The 24,109-nt window shown below is 53.6% G+C and overlaps 2 protein-coding genes across 8 annotated transcripts in view; one reads left to right on the top strand and one right to left on the bottom strand.

Moving 5' to 3' along the window:
* Positions 1-740: 740 nt before the first annotated feature.
* On the bottom strand, positions 741-13,296 carry FKRP (fukutin related protein). 5 transcript variants are annotated; one of them, XM_054466315.2, is made up of 4 exons: positions 13,245-13,296; positions 11,235-11,296; positions 10,638-10,794; positions 741-3,806 (listed from the first exon to the last, which is right to left on the bottom strand). In XM_054466315.2, the coding sequence occupies exon 4, from the start codon at positions 3,765-3,767 to the stop codon at positions 2,280-2,282; it is 1,488 nt and encodes a 495-aa protein (XP_054322290.1). In that variant the 5' UTR covers positions 3,768-3,806; positions 10,638-10,794; positions 11,235-11,296; positions 13,245-13,296; the 3' UTR covers positions 741-2,279. The 5 variants fall into 5 exon arrangements, with proteins under 5 accessions (XP_054322290.1, XP_063513295.1, XP_054322282.1 ...); XM_063657225.1 differs by having other exon boundaries at positions 10,586-10,794; positions 13,245-13,289; XM_054466307.2 differs by lacking the exon at positions 10,638-10,794 and having other exon boundaries at positions 13,245-13,295.
* The window catches only part of STRN4 (striatin 4), a 27,017-nt gene continuing 15,772 nt past the window's right edge, over positions 12,865-24,109 (top strand). The window contains exons 1-5 of one of the 3 annotated variants that reach the window (XM_063657223.1): positions 19,053-19,186; positions 19,961-20,037; positions 20,459-20,562; positions 21,112-21,185; positions 22,466-22,544. In XM_063657223.1, coding sequence (XP_063513293.1) covers positions 20,534-20,562; positions 21,112-21,185; positions 22,466-22,544 — 182 coding nt within the window. In that variant the 5' untranslated portion in view covers positions 19,053-19,186; positions 19,961-20,037; positions 20,459-20,533. Of the gene's footprint in view, positions 13,187-19,052; positions 19,187-19,960; positions 20,038-20,458; positions 20,563-21,111; positions 21,186-22,465; positions 22,545-24,109 lie in introns of those variants that run through there. The other 2 variants (XM_054466305.2, XM_054466306.2) reach the window with 2 other exon arrangements.

The raw sequence follows: 24,109 nt of genomic DNA, 5'->3' as shown, positions 1-24,109 counted from the left end.
GCTATTTTTTTATTATTTTGTAGAGACAGGGGATCTCGCTATGTTGCCCAGCCTGATCTTGAACTCTTGGCCTTAAAGGATCCTCCAATTTTGGCCTCCTAAAGTACCGGGATTACAGGCATGAGCCACTGTGCCCAGTCCTTGCTTATTTTTAACATTTTGCCTCTTATTTATTATTTATTAATTTATTTTATTTTTTTGAGATGGAGTCTTGCTCTGTTGCCCAGGCTGGAGGGCAGTGGCGCAATCTCGGCTCACTGCAAGCTCCGCCTCCCAGGTTCACGCCATTCTCCTGCCTCAGCCTCCCGAGTAGCTGGGACTACAGGTGCCCGCCACTATGTCCAGCTAATTTTTTGTATTTTTAGTAGAGACGGAGTTTCACTGTGTTAGCCAGGATGGTCTCGATCTCTTGACCTTGTGATCCGTCCGCCTTGGGCTCCCAAAGTGTTGGGATTACAGGCGTGAGCCACCATGCCTGGCTTCATTTATTATTTTTAATTGAGAAGAGTCTTGCTCTATTGCTCAGGCTGGTCTCGAACTCCCGAGCTCAAGTGATCCTCCTGTCTCAACCTCCCAAAGTGTTGGGATCACAGGCGTGAGCCTCCGCGCCCAGCCAGCTTTTTTTTTTTTTTTTTTTTTAACCTGTGGTCTTGAATGCTGGGTGCTCACACCTGGGTATGCAAAACAAGTCATTGGGATGAGGCAAGAAATATTTTAAAAAACCCTATTCATATTCATAATTTTAAAATTGAATAAGCTTTATTACTAACATACAGATAATAGTATCTGTATGTATTTATAAATAAATATACACATATTGGGAATACATGCCCAAATACCATTTATTCTTAGGTGCATAATCAAATAAGGAAGGCTGCCATTGCTTTCACCTGCTAAGTGGGTCTCCAAGCCCCTCTTGGGGACCATGACTAGAGAGGGGCATAGTGGGTAAGACAATTGTGGGCTCCAGAGCCTGACCACCTGGGTTCAAGCCCCCGATCTGCCCCTTCCTAAGCTGCCTGACCTTGAGCAAGTGACTTCACGATTCTGGCCTCAGCTTCTTCATCTGTATAATGAAAATAATAGCAGCTGTCACTTCAGAGGGCTGAGGTGAGGGACGCATTAGTTGATCCAGGTGAAACACTGAGAATGGTGCCTGGTACCCAGTAGGTGCTCAGCGAGTGTGAGCTATGGTTATTGTCTACCCTGCCGTGCAAGTGGGGAATTAGGTGCAGACAGCTGAAATAATGAGGTAATAATCATGAGTGGAGCTGAGATTCAGAAGTCGGTTCTTTTTCTTTTTTAAAAATAGAGACGCGGTCTTGGCATGTTGCCGAGGCTGGCCTCAAACTCCTGGGCTCAAGCGATCCTCCCACCTCGGCCTCCCAAAGTGCTGGGATTACAGGCGTGAGCCCCCGCGCCCGGCCCAGCACCCGGTTCTCGACCACAGCCGCACCTCGGAGCTCTGAGCAGTTCCTCCTCTGCAAGACTGAAATACTTCTATTCAGTCTTGAATAGAATAGTTAAGAGTAGCATGCAGGTCACAGGGCTCTCCCAGGAGGGAAGGAGGTCGCAGTCCGAAAGAAGGGGAGGTGGTCACTGCTGTCCGCCTCCCACAGGGGCTTGGAGAGAAGTCCAAAGGCTCAAGAGAGTAGATGGCTATGGAACAGAGGCCCTGGGCGTACTGTCGCCCGGGCAGCCACGGTGGGCCACCAGGAGCGGGACCGGCGCGCCCTCTAGTGGCGGAAGCAACCCCTGCAGCCAAAGGTCCCGCATTCTGGAAGCAACTGAGACACAGAGAGACGGCGACGCGCCCCCAGGCCCACCTGGCTCCGAAGCGATAGAGCCAGGATTTGAATCTTGCCAGTGTGGCTCCAGAGCCTGCACTGTTTCCAAGACTCTGCCCCTGCCCTAGAGCGCAGGGCTCTCGGAATCTTGGGCAGGACACTTTTTTCGGGTCTGGGGCCGTGCTGGGCCCTGCGGGACGGCATGACATCCCCGTCTCCCTCCATGACTGGGATGACCCAGGATGTCCCCACGCATATCCACGGCTCCCAGTGGGCATGACCATTTGATAAATCTGGAGGTCGCTTCCCATCCTCGTCCTGGTGCTCTCCTCCTGCCAATGCCAGCCTTCTCTCGTGCTCTCCTTCGAATTTCTTTCTTGGTCAGTTTCCCTCTTTCCCTCTCCGCGACATCCCTCCACCCCTCACCGCTCACACAGAGCTTCTCCACATCCAGACAGACCCCCGAAAAACAAAGGCGAGGTTATCAGGGCTTCAGCCGCTTCCCGTCAGACTCAGCAGTGCCGGGTTGGGGTACTGGGGGTTCTCGATGACCCCAGGCCCGAACTTGAGCTCCAGGAAGCGGCGGTAGTTGTTAGGCGCCTGCGCCACGAAGCCGGCAAAGGGCAGGGGCACCAGGGGCTGCAGGAAGTGCTCGGGGAACTCCACATCCTGCCGGTGGTCCAGCCACGTGTCCTTGGTCATGACGCCATTGCGAGGGTAGAAGGGCCACAGGTCCACGTGCAGGTGGTTGCTTTCGCTGTACTGCACGCGGAAAAAGTCGCCCTCGACCGCCTTCTCCCATACGAAGCCGCGCTCATCCACCACCGAGCCGGCCTCTGCCCCCCGCAGCTGCTCGCAGTTGCCCACGTCCTCCAAGTAGATGCCCAGGTCTACGTCGTAGTCCCATGGGATGATGTCCCCGTGGCGGGCGGCCCCCAGCAGTGAGCCGCCCTCGAGCCAGTAGCGCACGCCCGCAGCCTCCAGCACGCCCACCACATAGCGGGCGGTCTCGCGCAGCGCGCGCAGGCAGCAGGGGGGAGTCCAGCGCTCCTCGTAGAGGTAGGCGGGCGTGTCGCCCACCACGGTTCCGAAGCAGCGCGTGGTCTCCTTGTTGCAGCCGAACCACTCCAGCCGCCCGCCCTCCCAGCTGACTAGGCGGATGCCCACCGAGCGGAGCAGCGCCGTCCGCCGAGCGCGTCCCTCGCGCTCAGCCTTCCAGCGCGCGTGGGCCGTGGCCAGCGGGGGCTGGCGCGCCGCGGCGAAGGTCAAGTCCAGCAGCTGCACCGCCCAGCCGCGAAGAGCGGTCTGCAGAAAGAGGCTGGTGCCCACCGGCCGGGCCAGGGGCGCCGAGAGGTTGAAGAGGTCGCGGGCGCGCAGGAGCACCACAGCATCTCCGTCCAGGGCGTCGCAGCGGGGCGCAGCTGGGGCTGCGCCATAGCGGGCGGTCCACTCTCGCAGGCTGACATTCAGGGCCAGGCACCTGGCAGGGTTGGCCGTGGCAACCGGGGCGGCCACCAGACGTGCGCTTCCCGCGCGGAGCGCCTCCACCATGAGCTCCAGCTGGCCAGGTGCCTCAACCCGCGCCCCATCAGGTACTAGGGCCACGAACTCGGTGGCCACGTAGGTCTCCGGGCGCGAGGCTGCGGCTGGCCGGTCCAGGGCGGGCTGGAGCAGTGCCAGACGAACGTTGGGGATGCGTGGCAGGGCCAGGGGCGGGTAGGGGAGCGTGTCGGCTGCCACCACCACGGGCTGAGCCGGGTCTTGCTGCAGGAAGGAGTCTACCAGCTCGGGCACCGCGTTGTCAAATGCCTCGAACTCCCGCACCAGGACGGTGACACGGGGGCCGGCAGCAGAGGCACGGCGGGGCCCCCGGGCCCGGGAATTCCTAGGCTGGTGCTGCAGCCACGAGACATAGAAGAGGACCAGAAGGTTGAGGGTGATGGCGGCCGCCAGGGCAGCCTGGCAGCGGGTGAGCCGCATGTGGCCGAAGTCTGGGGCTAGCTGTGCCTCCGGGGCATCCTGGGGGAGGGGGACGAAAGGGAAGGCAGCAGCTGATTGTCAGAACCACCCCCTTCTGCCACCCTCAGCCTTGCCCCTTTCTACAGCTCTTTCTCAATTCCCTTTCTTTTCCCTATTTGGTTTCAGCTTTGACTTCCCCTCCTCCAGGAAGCACTCCCTGACCTCCCAGTATGGGCCATGCACCAACTCTGGGTGTCCTCAGAATTTTTTTTTGTTTGTTTAAACAGAGTGAGTCAAACTAATAGAAACATAAAGTAGAATGACGGGTGCCAGGGGTTGCGGGCAGGGGGGAATGGGGAGTTGTTTGATAGGTACAGAGTTTCAGTTTGGGAAGATGAAAAGGTCCCAGAGGTTTGTTGGCACAACAGTGTGAATGCACTTAACATTACTGAACTGTGTGCTGAAAAATGGTTAAGATGGTACATTTAATGTTATATATATTTAATCAGAATTAAAAAAAATTTTTTTAAGTGGGGTGCTGAAAAATATAAATAAAAAAAGGTTAGGCTGGGCGCGGTGGCTTATGCCTGTAATCCCAGCACTTTGAGAGGACAAGGCGGGTGGATTACCTGAGGTCAGGAGTTTGAGACCAGCCTGGCCAACACAGTGAAACCCCATCTCTACTAAAAATACAAAAGTTAGCTGGGTGTGAGGGCGGGTGCCTGTAATCCCAGCTACTCAGGAGGCTGAGGCAGGAAATCGCTTGAACCTGAGAGATGGAGGTTGCAGTGAGCCGAGATGGCACCATTGCACTCCAGCCTGGGCGACAGAGCGAGACGCCGTCTCGAAAAATAAATAAATAAATAAACAAACAAACAAATTAAAAAAAAGAAAAACAAAAGTGGGGTGGGCCAGGTACAGTGACTCACGCCTGTGATCTCAGCAATTTGGGAGGCCAAGGCAAGAGGATCACTTGAACCGGGAGGTGGAGGTTACAGTGAGCCGAGATGGCACCATTGCACTCCAGCCTGGGCAACAGAGTGAGACTCTGTCTCGAAAAAAAAAAAAATAAAATAAATAAATAAATAAATAAATAAAAATTAAAAAAAAAAAGAAAAAACAAAAGTGGGGTGGGCCAGGTACAGTGACTCATGCCTATGATCCCAGCAATTTGGGAGGCCAAGGCAGGAGGATCACTTGAGTCCAGTAGTTCGAGACCAACCTGAGTAACATAAGGAGACTTCATCTCTACAAAAACTAAAAAATTAGCTGGGTGTGGTGCTACTCACCTATGGTCCCAGCCACTCAGGATGCTGAGGTGGGGGGATGGCTTGAGCCAGTGAGCCATGATCGTGCCACTGCACTCAGCCTGGATGAGAGTGAGACCCTGTCTCAAAATACCCAACAACAACAAAAAACTGGGGTAGCTTGCATCAAAAGAGGCTGCCAACCTTAGGACACTCCCCTCCACATTCATTGGCCACACCCTCAAGCACCAGATGGCGCTGTCTCCTTGTCCCCACCGCGACTTTGAAAATTTGGCTGGCTGGTCTCCAGCCCAGGTGGTGTAGCTCTGGGTTCCAAGCAGATGATCAAATAGTTTCCCCATGAAGGCTTTTTGTAGGTTTCTGCCCTTCCTAGAGAAAGGGGGCATCCAACTAACCTCCCTATGTCCTAAATTCTCTGTCCCCTCCTCCCCATTTCCACAGCTCCCTCCTCAACCAGGTCCACCCACAGTCCCATCCAACCTCCCTCTGGTCTCCTGGCAATTCCTCTCCCCATGATAACCAGAGGAGTCTTCCTAAAGCACAAGTCGGACCTCTCCTTCCCCTGCTCTGAACTTGCCATGGCTCCCCAGTGCCCAGGGGAGAAAGTGGAAGCTTCTTCTGACATTCCCCTTGTCTGCCCCCGATTCCGCCCTCGTCTCTTGCCATGCTTTCCCCAACCTGTATGCTTAAGTCACCCTGAACATTTTCTCAAACTGCTTTTATTTCTTTTCTTTTTTTTTTTTTTGAGATGGAGTCTCCCTCTGTTGCCCAGGCTGGAGTGCAGTGGGGGCGATCTCATCTCACTGCAATCTCTGCCTCCCGCGTTCAAGCAATTCTCCTGCCTCAGCCTCCCGAGTAGCTGGGACTACAGGCGCCCACCACCACACCCGGCTAATTATATATATATGTGTATATATATATATATATATATATATATATATACGTATATATATATATACGTATATATATATATATATATTTTTTTTTTTTTTTTCTTTTGATACAAAATTTCACTCTCGTTGCCCAGGGTGAAGTGCAATGGCGCCATCTAGGCTCACCGCAACCTCCGCCTCCTAGGTTCAAGCGATTCTCCTGCCTCAGCCTCCTGAGTAGCTGGGATTACAGGCATGCGCCACCACACCAGGCTAATTTTGTATTTTTAATAGAGATGGGGTTTCTCCATGTTGGTCAGGCTGGTCTCGAACTCCTGACCTCAGGTGATCCACCCGCCCTGGCCTCCCAAAGTGCTGGGATTATAGGCATGAGCCACCGCGCCCAGTGAAAAACAATTTTTTTTTTGAGATGGAGTCTCGCTCTGTTGCCAGGCTGGAGTGCAGTGGTGCGATCTCGGCTCACTGCAACCTCTGCCTCCAGGGTTCAAGCGATTCTCCTGCCTCAGCCTCCTGAGTAGCTGGGACTACAGGCGCGTGCCACCATGCCTGGCTAATTTTTGTATTTTTAGTAGAAACAGGTTTTCACCATGTTGGCCAGGATGGTCTCAATCCCTTGACCTCATGATCCGCCCGCCTTGGCTTCCCAAAATGTTGGGATTACAGGAGTGAGCCACCACACCCAGCCAAAATAATTTTTTTTTTTAAAGGGACAGCGTCTTGCTCTGCTGCCCAAGCTTGAATGCAGTGGTGCAATCACGGCTCACTGCAGCCTTGAATTCCTGTGTTCAAGCCATCCTCCTGCCTCAGCCTCCCGAGTACCTGGGACTACAGGCGTGCAATACTGTGCCTGGCTAATTTTTCAAACACATTTTTGTGGAGACTGGCTCCCACTATATTGCCCAGGCTGGTCTCGAACTCCCGACCTCAAGTGATCCTCCCGTCTCGGCCTCCCAAAGTGCCAGGATTACAGGTGTGAGTTACCATGTCCTTTCTATCTTTCTAATCTTTAGAATCCTGGAATTGCCTTCTGGACCTTAGATTGATTCTTCCTTCCTTCAGTCCTTCAACATCTATTTTTTGAACTCCTACAACATGCCAGGCACTGTTCTAGGCACTGGAGAGAGAGCAACAGATGCTCAGAGACAGACAACATTCTTGCCCTTGTGGAGCTCCCATTAGTGCAGGGGCAGGAACCTTTGCAACCACAGAACCTCAAGCCTTTCAAAATCTTAGAGTTTAGGTACATAGGAGCTCCGAACACATATTAGATGGTTAGTCTGCATATACTTGAAGGTCACAGCAAGAGACTGTCTTCCTGCTTCTGTTCCTGTGGTCTGTTCCTCATTCAGCACCTCGAGAGATCCTGTTACAACTCACATTTCATCCTGTCCTGGCTCTGCTCAGGCCCTTCCGTGGCTCGCACCTCGCAGGAAAAACCAAGGTCCTCAATGTGGCCCATAAGGCCTCGTGTGATCTTCTGTCCTTTCCTACTCACTCTCTCAGCTCTAGGAACATTGGCCGCCAACACCATCTTTCAAACACACCTGGGACACTCCAGCTGCAGAACTGCCTGTTGCCTCTGTCTGAGTGTTCTTATCCCAGATATCCACATGGGATCCACCCTACCGCGCCGCCCCCCACCCCCATCGCTCCAATGTCACCTTCCCATGACCCCTTCCTCTGGCCATCCTATTTAAAAATGCATCTTGGTGGGCTGGGCATGGGCGCTCATGCCTGTAATCCCAGCACTTTGGGAGGCCAAGGCGGGCAGATCGCCTGAGGTCAGGAGTTCAAGACCAGCCTGGCCAACATGGTGAAACCCCATCTCTATTAAAAATACAAAAAAATTAGCTGGGCATGGTGACAGGCGCCTGTAATCCCAGCTACTTGGGAGGCTGAGGCAGGAGAATTGCTTGAACCCAGGAGGTAGAGGCTGCAGCGAGCTGAGACCATGCCATTGTACTCCAGCCTGGACAACAAGAACAAAACTCTGTCTCAAAATAAGTAAATAAACAAAAATGCATCTTGGCCAGGTGTGGTGGCTCACACCTATAATTCCAGCACTTTGGGAGGTTGAGGTAGGCAGATAGCTTGAGACCGGGAGTTTGAGATCAGCCTGGGTAACAGAGTGAGATGCCATCTCTACAAAAAATAAACAAAACTAGCTGAATGTGATGGCTTGCACCTGTAGTCCCAGTTACTTAGGAGGCTGAGGTAGGAGGATCACTTGAGCTGGGGAAGTCAAGGGTGCAGTGAGCTGTGATGGCGCCACTGAGCCTGGGCAATAGAGTGAGACCCTGTGTCTCTTTAAAAAAAAAAAAAGCATCTCCCTATCACCCATGCACTTCCTATCCCCTATTCCTGCTTTATTTTGCTCCCCTAGTAGTTATCACGTGGATTTTACTTAGCTTGTTTGTTGTCAGAATCTCCATGGAAGGCAGGGAATCTGTTTTCTTCCCTACTGTATCCCCAGAGCACAGCTCAGTGCTTGGCGCATAGCAGGTGCTCCATAAATATGTGTTGAATGAATGAGTGACTTGAATTATTAAGATAGGGAACGTGGGCTGGGTATGGGGGCTCACTCCTGTAATCCTAGCACTATGGGAAGCTGAGGCAGGAGGATTGCTTGAGCTCAGGAGTTCAAGACTAGCCTGGGCAATATAGCAAAACCCTGTCTCTACAAAAAATACAAAAATCAGCCAGGTGTGGTGGTGCCTACCTGTGGTCTCAGCTACTTAGGAGGGAGGCTGAGGCGGGAGGGTCCCTTGAGCCCAGGAGGTGGGAGCTGCAGTGAGCTGTGATCCAGCCACTGCACTACAGCCTGGGCGACAGAGCGAGACCCAGTCTCAAAAAAGAAAGACAGGAACCTCTGGCTCAGAGAGATGAGAAGGATGCAGGGTCGAGAACCGAGGTCTCCGCTTCTGAGGCCCTGGCTCTTGCCACACTGTCTGACTGACTCTGGGCCAGGCAGGAGGTGCCCAGTAGGGCAGAGGACAGCAGCCAGGTCCTGGCTACCCTCAGGCCCAGCACAACCCTTGGCCCTCGCAGACCAGACACCAGCAGATTTGATGGCCAGATGAGGAGGTGCCACCTGCTGGTGAGGGTGTGAGGGAACCCGAGGCGGGGAAAGGAATCATCTAGTACCCTGACAAAGCCATGCAGACTTCACCACCTCTAAGGGCTACAAATCCCTTCGTTGGGGCAAAGTGGATACAATGATGATTTTGAAGGTCTGAATGTTCTACATTTTTCTGAATCGAGAGGATAATAATAACAATTCTAGCAGCTCACCATGTGCCAGGCCCTGTTCTAAGCACTTTATGCATATTCACTTGTTTAATCCTCGTGTTATGATCACATTTAAAAATGGAAACCAGCCGACATGGTGGCTCACGCCTGTGATCCCAGCGCTTTGGGAGGATGAGGCTGGGGGAGATTGCTTGAGCCTGGGAGTTTGAGACCAGCATGGACTGGTAAGACCCCGTCTCTACAAAAAAATTAAAAATTAGCCAGGCATGGTGGTGTGCGCCTGTAGTCCCAGCTATTCTGGTGGCTGAAGTGGTAGGATTACTTGAGTCTAGGAGGCAGAGGTTGCAGTGAGTTGAGATTGTGCCACTGCACTCCAGCCTGGGTGACACAGTGAGACTTTTTTTTTTTTTTGAGACAGAGTCTCGCTCTGTCGCCAGGCTAGAGTGCTGTGGCGCGATCTCCGCTCACTGCAACCTCCAACTCCCTGGTTCAAGGGATTCCCCTGCCTCCGCCTCCCGAGCAGCTGGGATTACAGGCATGCGCCACCATGCCCGGCTAATTTTTGTATTTTTAGTAGAGATGGGGTTTCACTATGTTGGCCAGGATGGTCTAGATCTCCTGACCTCGTGATCCACCCGCCTCGGCCTCCCAAAGTGCTGGGATTATAGGCGTGAGCCACTGTGCCCGGCCGCGAGACCTTATCTCAAAAAAAAAAGGAAACAAAGGCAGAGAGTTAAAGAGTTAAAGTCTCTTATTCAAGGTCACACAATGTGAAGTAGTGGACCCAAGAGTTGATCCAAGAAGCTGGCTACAGAGTCGTACTTTAAACCAATAAACTTTGCCTTCTCTCTTGGGTTCTTTCTGAAGCCCGGACTCTCAGCTCATCTTTGGTGAGCCTTCCCCAGCCCTAACCTGACAGGTGCTTTCAAAGCTTGGCTATGGCACATTAATAAATTAATTCAACTCAGTAACTCAACAAACTCAAGTATTCTTTGTGGTGGACCCTGTGTTTTGAGGATACAGAATGAACGAGGTACTCATTAGGTCAGCCCTCCAGAAGACAGAAAGAAGACTGACAGGGCCACGTGTGGTGGCTCACACCTGTAATCTCAGTACTTTGGGAGGCCCAGGCAGTCGGATCACCTGAGGTCAGGAGTTAGAGACCAGTGTGGGCAATATGGTGAAACCCCCTCTCTACCAAAAAATACAAAGATTAGCTGGGCATGGTGGTGCACACCTGTAATCCCAGCTATTGGGGAGGCTGAGGTGTGAGAATCGCTTGAACTCGGGAGGTGGAGGTTGCAGTGAGCCGAGATTGCTTCATTTCACTCCAGCCTGGGTGAGACCTTGTCTCAAAAAAAAAAAAAAAAAAAAAAAAAAAAAAAAAAAAAAAAAAAAAAAAAAGACGGACAAAAGCCATGCAACTTACAGATAGGGCAGGAAACCAGCAGGGGGCGCAAGAGTAGAAACAGGGGGCTTGCCTTAGAAATGGTAGTCAGAGCGGGAGGGGACAGTTAAGCTGAGAGTTTACTTGTCTCTCCAGTCCCCACAAAACAATGTAAATGAATCCAAATTCTCTTCAGGCCTTGGGTTCACCAGGTCTGAGTTGTGATTTGGCCTGAGCCTCAGTCCCTGCACCTGTGGAATGGGAATGTGACTGTTAGAAAAAAATGAGAGGGCTGGGCGCGGTGGCTCACGCCTGTAATTCTAGCACTCTGGGAGGCCGAGGCGGGCGGATCACGAGGTCAGAAGTTCGAGACCAGCCTGGCCAACAAGGTGAAACCCTATCTTTATTAAAAATACAAAAAATTAGCCGGGTGTGGTGGCAGGTGCCTGTAATCCCAGCTACTCAGGAGGTTGAGGCAGGAGAATCGCTTGAACCAGGGAGGTGGAGGTCGCAGTGAGCCGTGACCATGCCACTGCATTTCAGCCCGGGCAACAGAGCGACACTCTGTCTCAAAAAAAAAAAAAAAAAAGAAAGAAAGAAAAAGAAAAAAATGAGGGACATGGGAAAGCCTTAGGGAATGAGGGAAGGGCAGTTTCCATGAGAGTGCAGGTGACACTGAGGGACTTCTTACCTCCTAGGTTGCAGGCTGGGGGAGTTCCAGGAGGGCAGTTCCAGCCCAGCTGAGCTGCGCTCCTGAGAGGAGGAGAATCAGAAAATCCCAAATCAGCCATTTCCGTTCAATAGAGCACAATTTCATCTTATCCACAAAAGTGGCAAGAGAAAGGTCAGGGAATCCTTTCTCTTGAAGTCCCATAATCTCGGGCACCACCTGGGGTGTCTCAGGAGTGGGGTGGGGTGAATGGGAGGGATGTCAGTTATTATAGCAACCTATAACCATCCCTCTAGCATGAATGTGTCCAGAAAAGGTAGGGCTAGAAGCCAACAGAAGCTGTTACCATGACAACCCCTTCCCTAGACACACTCCACCTCTGAGAGACATTCTTAAAACATCCCCTGGCCGGGCGCAATGGCTCATGCCTGTAATCCCAGCACTTTGGGAGGCCCAGGCGGGCCTGAGGCAGATCACCTGAGGTCGGGAGTTCAAGACCAGCGTGACCAACATGGAGAAACCCCGTCTCTACTAAAAATAAAAAAAAATTAGCCAGGCGTGGTGGTGCATGCCTGTAATCCCAGCTACTTGGGAGGGTGAGGCAGGAGAACGGCTTGAACTGGGGAGGCGGAGGTTGCGGTGAGCCGAGATTGGGCCATTGCATCCCAGCCTGGGCAACAAGAGTGACACTCTGTCTCAAAAAAAAAAAAAAAAAATCCCCTCTTTGGTTGGGCTTGGTTCCTAGGGTCACTCGAAGGGTGCTGCTCTATTATCATAGTAATCAGGCTTTGAACTTGCCTGTTTCTCACCGTCGGAGGACGGTCCAGGCCCTGTAACCATAGCAACTGCCCCTCAGCAGAGCATCTCCTCCTCTAAATAAAAACACCTGGTTGGTTTGGTGCATGGGCCTCCCACGATGGGAGGGGGAAGACGGTTACCATGGTAATGCCAACTAGGTGGCTATGGGGGAGGGGCTGGGGAAGAGGTGCTTCTCTTAGAGATCAGTGTCCTTGGGGCTGGGGTCCTTTCTACCTGAATGCTAGGTGGGGGGGGGGGGTTGCCATAGTAACCAATGAGGCTAGGAGCAGAAGGACCACCAGGGACACTTAGGTTACCTTAGCAACCTTCTCCTGGTGCAGAGTCCTAAGAGGTTTGGGGCTCCATAACCACAAAGGTGGAAGTGAGGGGAAGGCTGCCCCACACCACCTCGCCCCCACCGCTGGGGAAGGGTTACCATGACAACCAACCTGGCCAGCAATCAGAGAGGATGGGGCTACTGCTGGTCGCCCTTTCTCTCAGAGTAAAATAATTGTCCAGGAGAGTGGTGTTTGGGTGTGAAAGGGGTAAGGCTCTTTCTCTGGGGCGAAGTGGGAGGAGGGGGCAAAAAGCGGCCCCTTCCTCAGTCTCACTCCAGCGAGGGGGACCGTCGCGCGGGGCCTGGGTCTCCCTCGCCCTCCTCGGGGCGCGATCTCCCTCCCGCCGCCCCCCGCGCGGGCACGCTACCCTTCGGTGTCGACCCGGGTGGGCGAGGCTCGCGCCTGGCCTCGCGCTCGCCGCCGGCCCCCCTTCCCACTGTCCCCCGCCGGGCGCGCGCGCGGTGGTTGCCGGAGGGCGGGGGGAGGGGGGGGGGTTGGCGCGGCCGCGCAGGCGCGCGAGGCACAGCGGGCGCGCGGGCCGGCCCCGGGGCCTCCATGATGGAGGAGCGAGCGGCCGCCGCGGTCGCCGCCGCCGCCTCCTCCTGCCGTCCGCTCGGCTCAGGCGCGGGCCCTGGCCCCACTGGGGCAGCCCCGGTCTCCACCCCTGCCCCCGGGCCGGGCCCGGCAGGTAAGGGAGGCGGCGGCGGAGGCAGCCCCGGGCCCACGGCGGGCCCGGAGCCCCTGAGCCTGCCGGGGATCCTGCACTTTATCCAGCACGAGTGGGCGCGCTTCGAAGCCGAGAAAGCCCGCTGGGAGGCCGAGCGCGCCGAGTTACAGGTGAGCGCCGTCCCGGGACCCCCGACCCCCCACCCGGCCCGGCCCAGCCCGGCCTCACCCGCTGCCGCCGCCGCCGCCATCTTGGAGCAATGGCCGCCGGGACGGCCGAGGGGGGGCGGGAGGGGACCGCGACGGTCCCGGAGGGCGAGTGAGGGGCCGTCCGAGGGGTGTCCTGAGGGCACTCCGGGGTGGGACGCGACCGGGACGGCCGGAGGTGGAGTGGACGGACCGGGGGTGGGAGGGATCACCGGGACCGGCCGAGAGAAAGGGGCTGAGGGACCACAACCGGCTTGGAGTGGGACTGGGACTGAGCACGCTGGCCGCGGGGCTCCTGAGAGAGGCGACTCGGGCCCTGGAGGGGAGGCTAAGAGAACTCGGGAAAGGGTGTGGAGAGGAGCTGGAGGGGTCTGGCAAAGACCTGAGTGGTCTCCTGTGGGAGTGAGCAGAAGCTTGCCGGGCGCCGAGGGACTCCCGACCCCGACCCCGACCCTGGCCCTAGCCAGGTGCTTGTTGGAGGTGGGAGCGTCCAAAGGGGGAACTTGGGACCCGCTGGGAAAGAGCGGGTCCAGATGGGGAACCGGGAGGATTTAGGGAGAGGAAGTCGGGAACCTGGGATGGGTGTGTTTCGGGGCGACTGGACGGTGGGCACGGAAAGATGGCTGTGTAAGGACCCGACGGGTGGGGGGAGGGTTTCAAGGGGTCCAGGATGAAGATGTGTGCCTTCCCCTCTGAGGAGAAACTTTGGGGATCCCGGGCATGTGTGGCTACACAGTGCAGGGAAGGGCTCTTTGGAGTGGAAGTGTGAACAGAGCAGGGAATGTACCCTAGGAGCCTGGATGGGTGAGCTTAAGAGTGGAAGTTCCACTTTGAGGGTGTGCAGGAGTGGGTGCGATGGCACTGAGATGGGGCGTGTGTTGTAGGATGTAGGTAGAGAGCCCTGAACTGGAGTGTGGGGGTGTTGGGCATGTCTAGTATGGAGGTGAGGGTCCTGGGATGGTGCCAATGAGGACGAGTTAGGGGTTACCCTGGGGTGATGCTTTAGGGGGGAGAATTTTGTAGAGCCCGAAGGCAACATGAGGAGGCATCTCAGAGGGAACGGGGGTAGGCGGGGGTGGGGGGAAAGGAGATATGTTTGTGGAAGTCTTGGGAAAAGACCCCATGGTCTGTGGGGTAGCTTGGGACAGGGATGTTGTATGGAAGAGTCTGAGGAGTTGGGCTAGGGTTTGTGACCTCGTGGAGCGTCAGGTCCATTGGCAGTGACTGGAGGACCATGGAGATGTCCGGATTTGAAGGGATCAGGAATGGCCCGCTAAAAGTCTGAAGATTCTTGGACTGAGTTATTATTAGCAGAAATTGTCAGTACTTGCTTGTAGCAGCCCACCTTTCCCCGTCCGATTTGCCGTTTTCTATCTAGTGGGAGCTGGTACCCAAATAAATAGCTGATGAGAATTTTGTCGGTAGGGATGGGGTGCGGTGGCTCACGCCCGTAATCCCAACACTTGGGGAGGCTGAGGTGGGAGAATCCCTTGAGCCCAGGAGTTCGAGGCCAGCCTGGCCAACATAGCAAGACCTCATCTCTACAAAAAAGTACAAAAATTAGCCGGGTGTGGTGACATGCGCCTGTAGTCCCAGCTACTCAGGAGGCTGAGGTGGAAGGATTGCTTAAACCCCGGAGGTTGAGGCTGCAGTGAGCCATGATTGCACCACTGCACTCCAGCCTGGGCGAAAGAATGAGAGCCTGTCTCAAAAAAAAGCGTTTTGTTCACAGGATGAGTAAAGACCCTCCAGTAACTCTCCCCCTGCCCTCACTTGTGGTGGCTGAGGCTTGGGGCTGGGGTGGGAGCAGAATCCTTATGTAACTGCTCTCACTTCTGTCCCACTCTCTACTTCCCAAGCTCTTTCCCGGCATACATCTCATCAGATCTTCACAATGCCCTGATGTAGGCAGAGGCAGTGTCATTACCTCACTCAGCAATAACGGTACCAGCTGCAATTTAGTGAGCACATACCATGTCTGGGGCGCTGTATCAAGCAAGTACTAAAGATACGAGCTGTCATTTAATTCTTGCAGCATTCTGGGAGGATAAAGGATATTCCTTCTGCCTTTAAAAAAAATCAGGAGAGGAAATGGAGGTTTTGAGAGGGTGATTTATCTAGGATCCCAGCAGATGAGCAGAAGGGCTGGTCTGTGGCGGACCTTTTATTTATTTATTTATTTATTTATTTATTTATTTTTTGAGACAGAGTCTCACCCTGTCACCCAGGCTGGAGTGCAGTGGCATGATCTTGGCTCATTGCAACCACTGCCTCCCAGGTTCAAGCGATTCTCCTGCCTCAGCCTCGCAAGTAGCTGGGATTACAGGTGTGCATCACCACTACGCCTGGCTGATTTTTGTATTTTTAGTAGAGACGGGGTTTTGCTACGTTGGTCAGGCTGGTTTCGAACTCCTGGCCTCAAGAGATCCACCTGCCTTGGCCTCCCAAAGTGCTGAGATTACAGGCATAAGCCACCATGCCCAACCGTCGGTAGACTTTTAAGCCCATGTTCTGTACCTCTCTGCTACCCAGTACAGTTGAGAAAACTGGTTCAGGCAAGCATAGTGGCCTCCCCAGGGTCACCCAAGCAGTCATAGCAGAGCTTGGACTGAATCTTGGCCTCTGAGACTTTGCACCAGTGCACCGCACAGCACCCACCACACCATCTTCTCATCCTGGAGGACGATGAGAGAAAAGATGTTTATCCCCTCACTTACTGAGCCTTCTTGGAGTTTGAGAGGAACTTGTATCTGGCATGGTACCAGCACTGTCACTTTGTACTTTTGTTTTCTTTTATCTGTTACATTAGTAAAAATTCAGACATCTCAGAGGGGTGTGTGCCTGTGTGTGTGTATACACATATATATGTAAGTGAAAAAGGAAAGTTCCTTCTCTTCGTCCCTTTCCTGCTCTTCTCTCCTGAGAGAGAAGAGTTATTGTGCTTGTGTAATAGATGAACTACTGCTGTTGGTGTCATTTTGTGACATAATAATGTGTTTTGGTTTTCCTTTCATATCAACACAGATAACTCTTTCGTATTCTTTTTGATAGCTGCATAGCGTCCCACGGGATGTTTGCACCATAGCTGATTGAGTTTGACCCTGGTTGGTGGACTTTTAGATTTTTTCTAGTTTTTCCCCCATCAGACATGGCTGCAGTGAGAACCCCTTATTCCTGTGCAAGAATGAAGCAGAACAGATGAGTGGAATAGTAGAATGGATGTGTTTATGAAACAGTGATTGGGCTGGGCGCGGTGGCTCGCACCTGTAATCGCAGCACTTTGGGAGGCCGAGGCAGGTGGATCACAAGGTCTGGAGTTCAAGACCAGTGTGGCCAATATGGTGAAACCCCGTCTCTACTAAAAATACAGAAATTAGTCGGGCGTGGTGGTGGGCACTGTAGTCCCAGCTACTCGGGAGGCTGAGGCAGGAGAATCGCTTGTACCTGGGAAGTGGAAGTTGCAGTGAGCCGAGATCACACCACTGCACTCCAGCCTGGGTGACAGAGCGAGATGCCATCTCAAAAAAAATAAAAATAAAAAAAGAAACAGTGATTGACTCTGCCACGTTGACCCACCAGTTTACTCTCCCATCAGCGGCACCTCTTTTACACACCTTTACTTGAACACTTAGCGCTAACAGACAGTGTGACTTCCCCTGTGAGATCCCTTAAGAGCTGAGCAGTGTCAGATTTTCCTGATGGACTCTGAATAACTTTTCTCTGAAGAGCTTAATACAGCTGCTCCTAGCAGAAGACCTGCTGTGCGACCCTGCTTGGTACATGTGTGTTGAATGGCAGAGAAGGCAGCCCCTCGGGAGGTCCTGCCAGTAGGCACCGTAAGTTTGGAGCAGGAAGGTGGCGGAGCTGCAGTCTGATAATGAGCAGGCATTTGCTGGGTGGGGGATTCTGAGAAGTAAGTGATGCGGTTTCTGCCCATCCAAAACTTCCAGGCTGGCAGAGGAAGCTTGTTCGCTCAGGGGACCGCAGAGCTGTAGATGTTCATGCGCAGTTGATTGTGTGGCTATGCCCCTGTTCTGTGGCAACTCTGAGAGGGGAAGCTTTTTGAGGATGGGAGGGACCTTTTAATGAGGGATCTGAACTGGAGATTTGTATAGGAGCAGCGACAGGGAGCTGCAGTGAGTGCGGTGCCAGCAGAGAATGTGCGGAGCTGTCCCCTCCCCACTCCAGCTTCCTGGGGGCTCATCCCTGCCAGCAGCTGCTGAAGCTTGGGAAGGAGGCCCTTAGGAGATGCAGGGCTAGATGGCACGAGATGGGGACTCCTCCCAGCTAGCTGGGACAGGAAGCAGCGAATTCAGAGAGGCATCAGCTCTTGGGAGGACTGCATTGCTGGGACTCCTCCGAAGCCTTTAGATGTCGCCTTGCTGGGAATAGCTGGAGGGGCGGAGAGGCAGTAGCTGCCAGGTATCAGAAGGTTTTGGGGGCGCTTGCTCTGCGGCTCTGGCCAGAGGGAGTGGCAGTGGGTGGATGTGGTGAGCAGTGGTGAGCGGCACTTCCAGATCCCCGACCGACCCTCAGGCCTACCTTGGCCCTCGCAGACCAGACAGCCTGTGGGGACTGCTGGCGTTTGCAGCGAGGGAGAGACTGGCCACTGACGCTTCCCGTTTTTAGTGGGTTTCCATCTCCCTGAGATGCTCCAACCATATCTTTCTGGTTCTCTTTCCAGAGGCACTGGGAAAGGGACATCAAAGCAGAGTGGGCAGCTGAGACCCTCACATCCTCATTAGGAGGAGGGAGACCACAGCTCGATGAGGCAGCAGAGGGATGAAGGGGGAACCCAGCCAGTGACAGGTCTGGTTGGGATGCCCAACTCCACCTCCTGCCCCCACAGATAGACCACTACTGTGTCCACTGCCCCCTTCCTAGTCCAGGCCACTACCGTTCTGTCCTGGGATTTCTGGGACTGCCCTCATCAGTGACGGGGGTCTCTGTGTCCGGCTCTGCCGCTCTCCTGCTCCCCCGCTCCAGTCTCCCTCCAGAACTCCCTCCAGTCAGTTCTCCATGTTTTAGCTGGGGCTGCCTTTGTAACATGCGAATTGGTTACCTCTCTGTACTTAAAACCCTTCCATGGCTTCACTGAGCCTTTTACACGTTCTGAAGCAGCCATCCTGGCCTTTTTAGAGTTCTTTAAGCCCACCATGCAGCTCTTGTCTCCGTCCTCTGCCAGCAGGGCCCTTCCCTCCCCTGGCTAACTTCTCTTCAGCTTCAGGCCTTAGCTGAATTGTCGCCTCTTGTCCCTCCTCCCATAGCGTCCTTCACTCCCGCAACGGGGTCCTAGTCACATTGCGTGTGAGTTGCTGCTCACGCCTGTCTTTTGCACGGGACTGAGCCCTGGGGGTGCAGGAACCACGTGGCTCCTCTGTTATTCCCCAGCGCCTTACTGGGGCACCTGATGCGTGTGGGCAGTCACCAAACAGTGGCAGGTATTGACCAAGGTGTAGGTTCCCGGCAGGCTGAACTGCCCCTGGGAGGTTGAGGGATCAATCACCAAAGCCCAGGAGGGCAGGGAGGAGAGTGAGGAGGAAAGTCAGGACTTGTCTTTGGTGATCGGTCCGCCTCTCCTCACACCTTCTCTAGTGATTCAGAGAATAGATTTGGGGGACCGAGAAGATACACAAAGGACAGAAACTCATGCTTCAGAGATGTTGATGTCATATAAGTAGTTTCCCTGTCTGGCCTTGGATGTTTATATACATATGTGTTGGTAAAAAGTGTTAAAAAGGAAAAAAATTTCCCATTCTCGAAGCGGACAGATGAGTTTTCTTTTCTATAAGGTAACTGGTGACATGTATTTCTTTTTTTTTGAGACGAAGTCTCGCTCTTGTCGCCCAGGCTGGAGTGCAGTGGCACGATCTTGGCTCACTGCAACCTTCACTTCCCAGGTTCAAGTGATTCTCCTTTCAAGTGATTCTCCTGCCTCAGCCTCCCGAGTAGCTGGGACTACAGGTGTGTACCACCACGCCTGGCTAAGTTTTTTGTATTTTTAGTAGAGATGGGGTTTCACCATGTTGGCCAGGCTGGTCTTGAACTCCTGACCTCAAGTCATCTGCCCACCTCAGCCTCCCAAAGGGCTGGGATTACAGGCGTGAGCCACTGTGCCTGACCAATCCACAGACATTTCTAGTTGATCTGGGGTCTCCAAGGGATCCTACCTCCCGTAAGGAACTGGGCCCATTTCGGAGTTGCAAACAATGGACAGGGAGAATAAAAATGATGAGAGAAGTAGAAGCTGGCATTTGTTAGCCTTAATTCTGTGCCAGGCCTTGACTGAGCAGAACCTAGCATAGGAGGGGAGGGCACTCTTAGGACTCTCATTTTCTAGAGGGGCAAATGGAGGCTCAGAGAAGGCCGATGACCTGCCTAAGATCATGTAGCGAGTAAGTGTCGAAGTTGGGCCTGGAGCTCTGGCTGTTCTGGGCTGGAACGGTGGGGTGCTTGGGGAGAAGCCAGAGATGAGCCCTGAGCCAGGGCTTTGGCAGAAGGGCTTCTGGACCATGGTCAGGGGCCAGGATCCTGCCTGGAAGGCAGTGGGCCCAGTGTCTCCAAATGACCTGTTGACAGACTGGAGCAGACGGGGCACCTCAAGCCAGCAGATGGTGTGAAGTGCTTGGCAGGAACCCGGGGTCGTGTCTGTGGCACATTTCTCTCACACCCTCGAATGCAGTGAGACGGCTGGTCCCCACAGCGGGCTTGGCTTGTAAAGCTTTTCTATTGGAGCAGGAGCCGAGTCGAGCCACCCACTCTTGTCCCTAAGCTCCAGAAGTAGCTTCCCACGCCTCCCAGAGACAGATACTCTGGTAAGAATAGTGGGACGCCACCTCCACCAGCAGCCTTAGGGACAGCACCTGCCAGAGGGCATCGGGGGTAGTCCAGGGCGGTGAATGCCCACCTTCCTCTCCACTGCCATCCCTGGCCCGACTTCCCCCCAAAGGCAGCCACCAGGTGAGGCCCAGGCTGGCCCCATTGTCATCTCAGGGGTTAAGGGCCCCCCTTTGGCCCTCATTGTGGGTGACGTGGCAGGGGGCCCTGGAAACAGATCCAGCCTGTCCTCTCAGTGCTCCCCAAACCCTGGCTCGGGGTCTTTGTGCCTGAGGAAGTGGCTGCCGCCCATTACTGTGGGGTGGCTGTGGGCTGGCACTATACCTGGGTGAGTGACGGACACACTGGCAGTGAGCCTGAGCGCCGTTGTCTCCCTTTGCCTCCTGTCTGCCCTCCCAGGCTCAGGTGGCCTTCCTTCAGGGAGAAAGGAAAGGGCAGGAGAATCTAAAGACGGACCTGGTGCGGCGGATCAAGATGCTAGAGTATGCGCTGAAGCAGGAAAGGTGAGCCTTCCTCCTGCCCTGGGCCTGCCTTCTGGGTCCATCTCAAGCACAGCGTCAGGAGGCCACCAGCCACGCCTCCTTCCAGCTAAGGGAGATTTGGGGTCGACATTCTTTTCCATCATTCCAGTACCATAAGATTCTAGGGGAGAAACGAGACAGAGTAGGTGGGATTTGGGCTAGACACCAGGAACAATATTCACGACGCTAGTGGCCTGCTGTGTGCCAAGTTCATATAGTCATTACCTCTGTTATCCCTTATCCCTTCCAATAGCCTAACGGGTATTGTTAGCCCTGTTTCAGATAAGGAACTGGGGTTTCAAGGGCTGATGGTTTCTTCAAGGACCCCTGAGAGCAACCTAGGTTGCCTTACTCCAGGGAGTGGTTTCTTCCACCAGGCCAGGGGTGTAGGGGGATGCTTCAGCCTCAGTGGTAGGAGACCAGTTTGGGGAGGCCCTGTGATTTGGGGTTTGGGATTCCGGATTCCTTAGGTAACTACTGACCCTGTCTACTCTCCCGCATCTCTTATTCATTAATCATTTGCTCTTTTAGGGCCAAATATCATAAACTGAAGTTTGGGACAGACCTGAACCAGGGGGAGAAGAAAGCAGATGTGTCAGAACAAGGTACCCACCCTCTGATGCTCGCACTGTCGGCACCCTCCCTTGGAAGCTGAGTGTGCTGAAGAAGCAGGAAGATGGGGTGCCTCACTTTGCTCCTTAGAAGGCAGAATCGGCCCCGGGGCTGGGGAGGGGCGGAATCTCACTCTCAGAGCCCTCCCCATGGGCTGCCAGGTCCTGTGCTGAACCCTGGGGGCCAGTCCTGCTTGGGTCCTCCTGTGCAAAAGAGGCAGACACACGAGCAGCTCACGGGATCTCTTTGCGAGGAATGAGTGCCAGGGCTATTTATAGAGCGCTGGGGACGGTGCGGGAAAGCCAGGGAAGACGTCACTGAGGAGGTGGCGTTTGAACAGGATTGCCATTCAGTTGTTCATCCAAAAAAGACTTTATTTGTAGGGTACAGGCTTTGTATCACAGATCAGGAATACAGCAGAGAGCATGGGAGACATGGTCCCTACCCTCTGGTCCCTTAGAGTCTAAGCTCCTTGAAAGATGACTCCATTCCCCAGCAGGAGAGTCAGGGAGAGAGCACAGATACAGAGACGCACGCTGAAAGAGTTAGGGGACAGAGAGTTGGTCAGTGTGACTGGGCAAACGGTGTAGGGCAGAGGATGTGGGAGGGCGGGCTGGGTGAGGGGGAAGCTTGGCCGAGGCAAGCTGAGAAGACCTTGTGTGCTTAGCTGATAGTGATGGTCATTACCTGCTGCCAGCTCCTCTCACTGGAACGGAAGTTCCAAAAGGGCAGGTCTTTGTTTACCCGTGTAGCCCAGGCCCCTGGCCAGGCACAGCGTAGATTCCAGGAAAGACTTGAATAAAATACTAAGCAAATTATCTCATTGCATCTTCTCAGCACTCCCAAGAGGGAGATGCTGTTATCATTAAGCTTATTTCTCAGAGGACGAAACTAGACACCGCTTACACTAACTCAGGGTCACACAGCTGGGATGGGGCAGAGCCGGGCTTGAACCCAGTCGGCCCTTCTCTCAGAACCAGGCCAGCTTTCTGTGAAGGAAAATGACAACTCGCCCAGAGTTTTGAGATAAAACCCTTATCTTATTGGGGGTCAGTTTGGGGAACCACCAGTCAGGAGACCTAGAGATGAGGACCGCTTCAAGGCGGAGGAATCCCCAAGTAAGGGAAGAGAGTAGGGTTTCAACACTCAGGAAGTGACGCCACAGGACCCGTGACAGTGACCGATTTGGGTTGGAGGGGTGAGGAAGATGGAGGAGGTGATGGGTAGGTGGCAGTGGCCTGACTAAGACAGCCTCCGTTCTCTCACCCGCCAGTCTCCAATGGCCCCGTGGAATCGGTCACCCTGGAGAACAGCCCGTTGGTGTGGAAGGAGGGGCGGCAGCTTCTCCGACAGTGAGTGTGCTCGGGGAAGGGGGCTGGGGACACGTGACACATTTGGCTTGAGAGATAAGTCCAAAGACTCCACAGTCCTTTTCCGTCCCCACTGGGGACGCTGAACTGTCAGGATCTTAGCCGGCCATGGCTGGAATGGCTTTCACCCTGTGGGCGGAGCCTGGCCTGGGGAGAGGGAGGGAAACCCGCTGCAGGAGGCAGACATGGGGGTGCCCCCGTTGGAATGTGTCCCTGAATGCCTCTGTGGCTTTTTTTTTTTTTTTTTTGTCTCAGTGGCCATAGGAGCCCTGTGCGGCTTTTTTTTTTTTTTTTTAATACCTTGTGAAGATTTATGAAGCGTGGCTTTTTATTCCCCAAGGGTAATATTAAATTATTTTTTATTTGTTAATTATTTATTTAAAGACTAATCAAATACAGTAGTGGGAAGTGGGGAGAAGGCAGATCTGTAAGTAGGTCTGTAATTGACTGTGAATGATCACAGTAACTCACCATGTTTGGACCAGCAAATTCTTAATGTTATTATTGTTTATTATTATTTTTTGAGACAGTTTCTGCTCTGTCGCCCAGGCTGCAGTGCAGTGGCACGATCTCAGCTCACTGCAACCTCTGCCTCCATCCACCTCAGACGATTCTCCTGCCTCAGCCTCCTGAGTAGCTGGGATTACAGGCAGGTGCCATCACACCCGGCTGATTTTTGTATTTTTTAGTAGAGATGGGGTTTCAGCATGTTGGCCAGGCTGGTCTCAAACTCCTGAGCTCAAGTGATCTGCCTGCCTCGGCCTCCCAGAGTGCTGGGATTATAGGCATGAGCCACTTGCCTGGCCAAATTATTATCATTATTATTTGAGACAGAGTTTCGCTCTTGTTGCCCAGGCTGGAGTGCAGTGGCACGATCTCGGCTCACTGCAACCTCTGCCTCCCGGGTTCAAGCGATTCTCCTGCCTCAGCCTCCCTAGTAGCTGGGATTACAGGCACGCACCACCATGCCTAGCTAATTTTGTATTTTTAGTAAAGACAGGGTTTCACCATGTTGGCCATGCTGGTCTTGAACTCCTGACCTCAGGTGATCCGCCTGCCTTGGCCTCCCAAAGTACTGGGATTATAGGTGTGAGCCACCGCACCTAGCCTCAAATTATTATTTTTTAATTGCTGAAGAGATTTGTGCATTTTAGAAAACTTAGAAAGTATAGGAGAGCAGAGAGAAAAATCACTCATAATTCCTCCACCCAAGAAATTTCATACTCCTATAAACATTTTGCCATATATGGTCTCAGTTTCTTCCATGGCTGTGTATTTTTGCCTCTGTTATTTTAATAAATAAATAAACTCACTCTGTCGCCCAGGCTGAAGTACAGTGGTGCAGTCGCAGCCCACAGCAGGCTTGATCTGAGCTCAAGTGATCTCCTGCCTCAGCCTCCTGAGTAGCTGGGACAACAGGCATGAGCCACACTGCTCAGTTAATGTATTTCATTTACTTATTTATTTATTTATTTTTTAATGTTTTGAGACAGAGTCTTGCTCTTTCACCCAGAGTGGAGTGCAGTGGCACAATCTCAGCTCACTGC

This window comes from Pongo pygmaeus, chromosome 20 (assembly GCF_028885625.2).
Source record: "Pongo pygmaeus isolate AG05252 chromosome 20, NHGRI_mPonPyg2-v2.0_pri, whole genome shotgun sequence".
NCBI classification, from domain to species: Eukaryota; Metazoa; Chordata; class Mammalia; order Primates; family Hominidae; genus Pongo; species Pongo pygmaeus.
Note: the sequence above shows the minus strand (reverse complement) of the source record. Positions and strands in the feature narration are given on the sequence as shown.

Bases quoted from the DNA above. Each gene is read 5' to 3' on its own strand.
- FKRP (XM_054466315.2), bottom strand. From the start codon at position 3,767: ATGCGGCTCACCCGCTGCCAGGCTGCCCTGGCGGCCGCCATCACCCTC.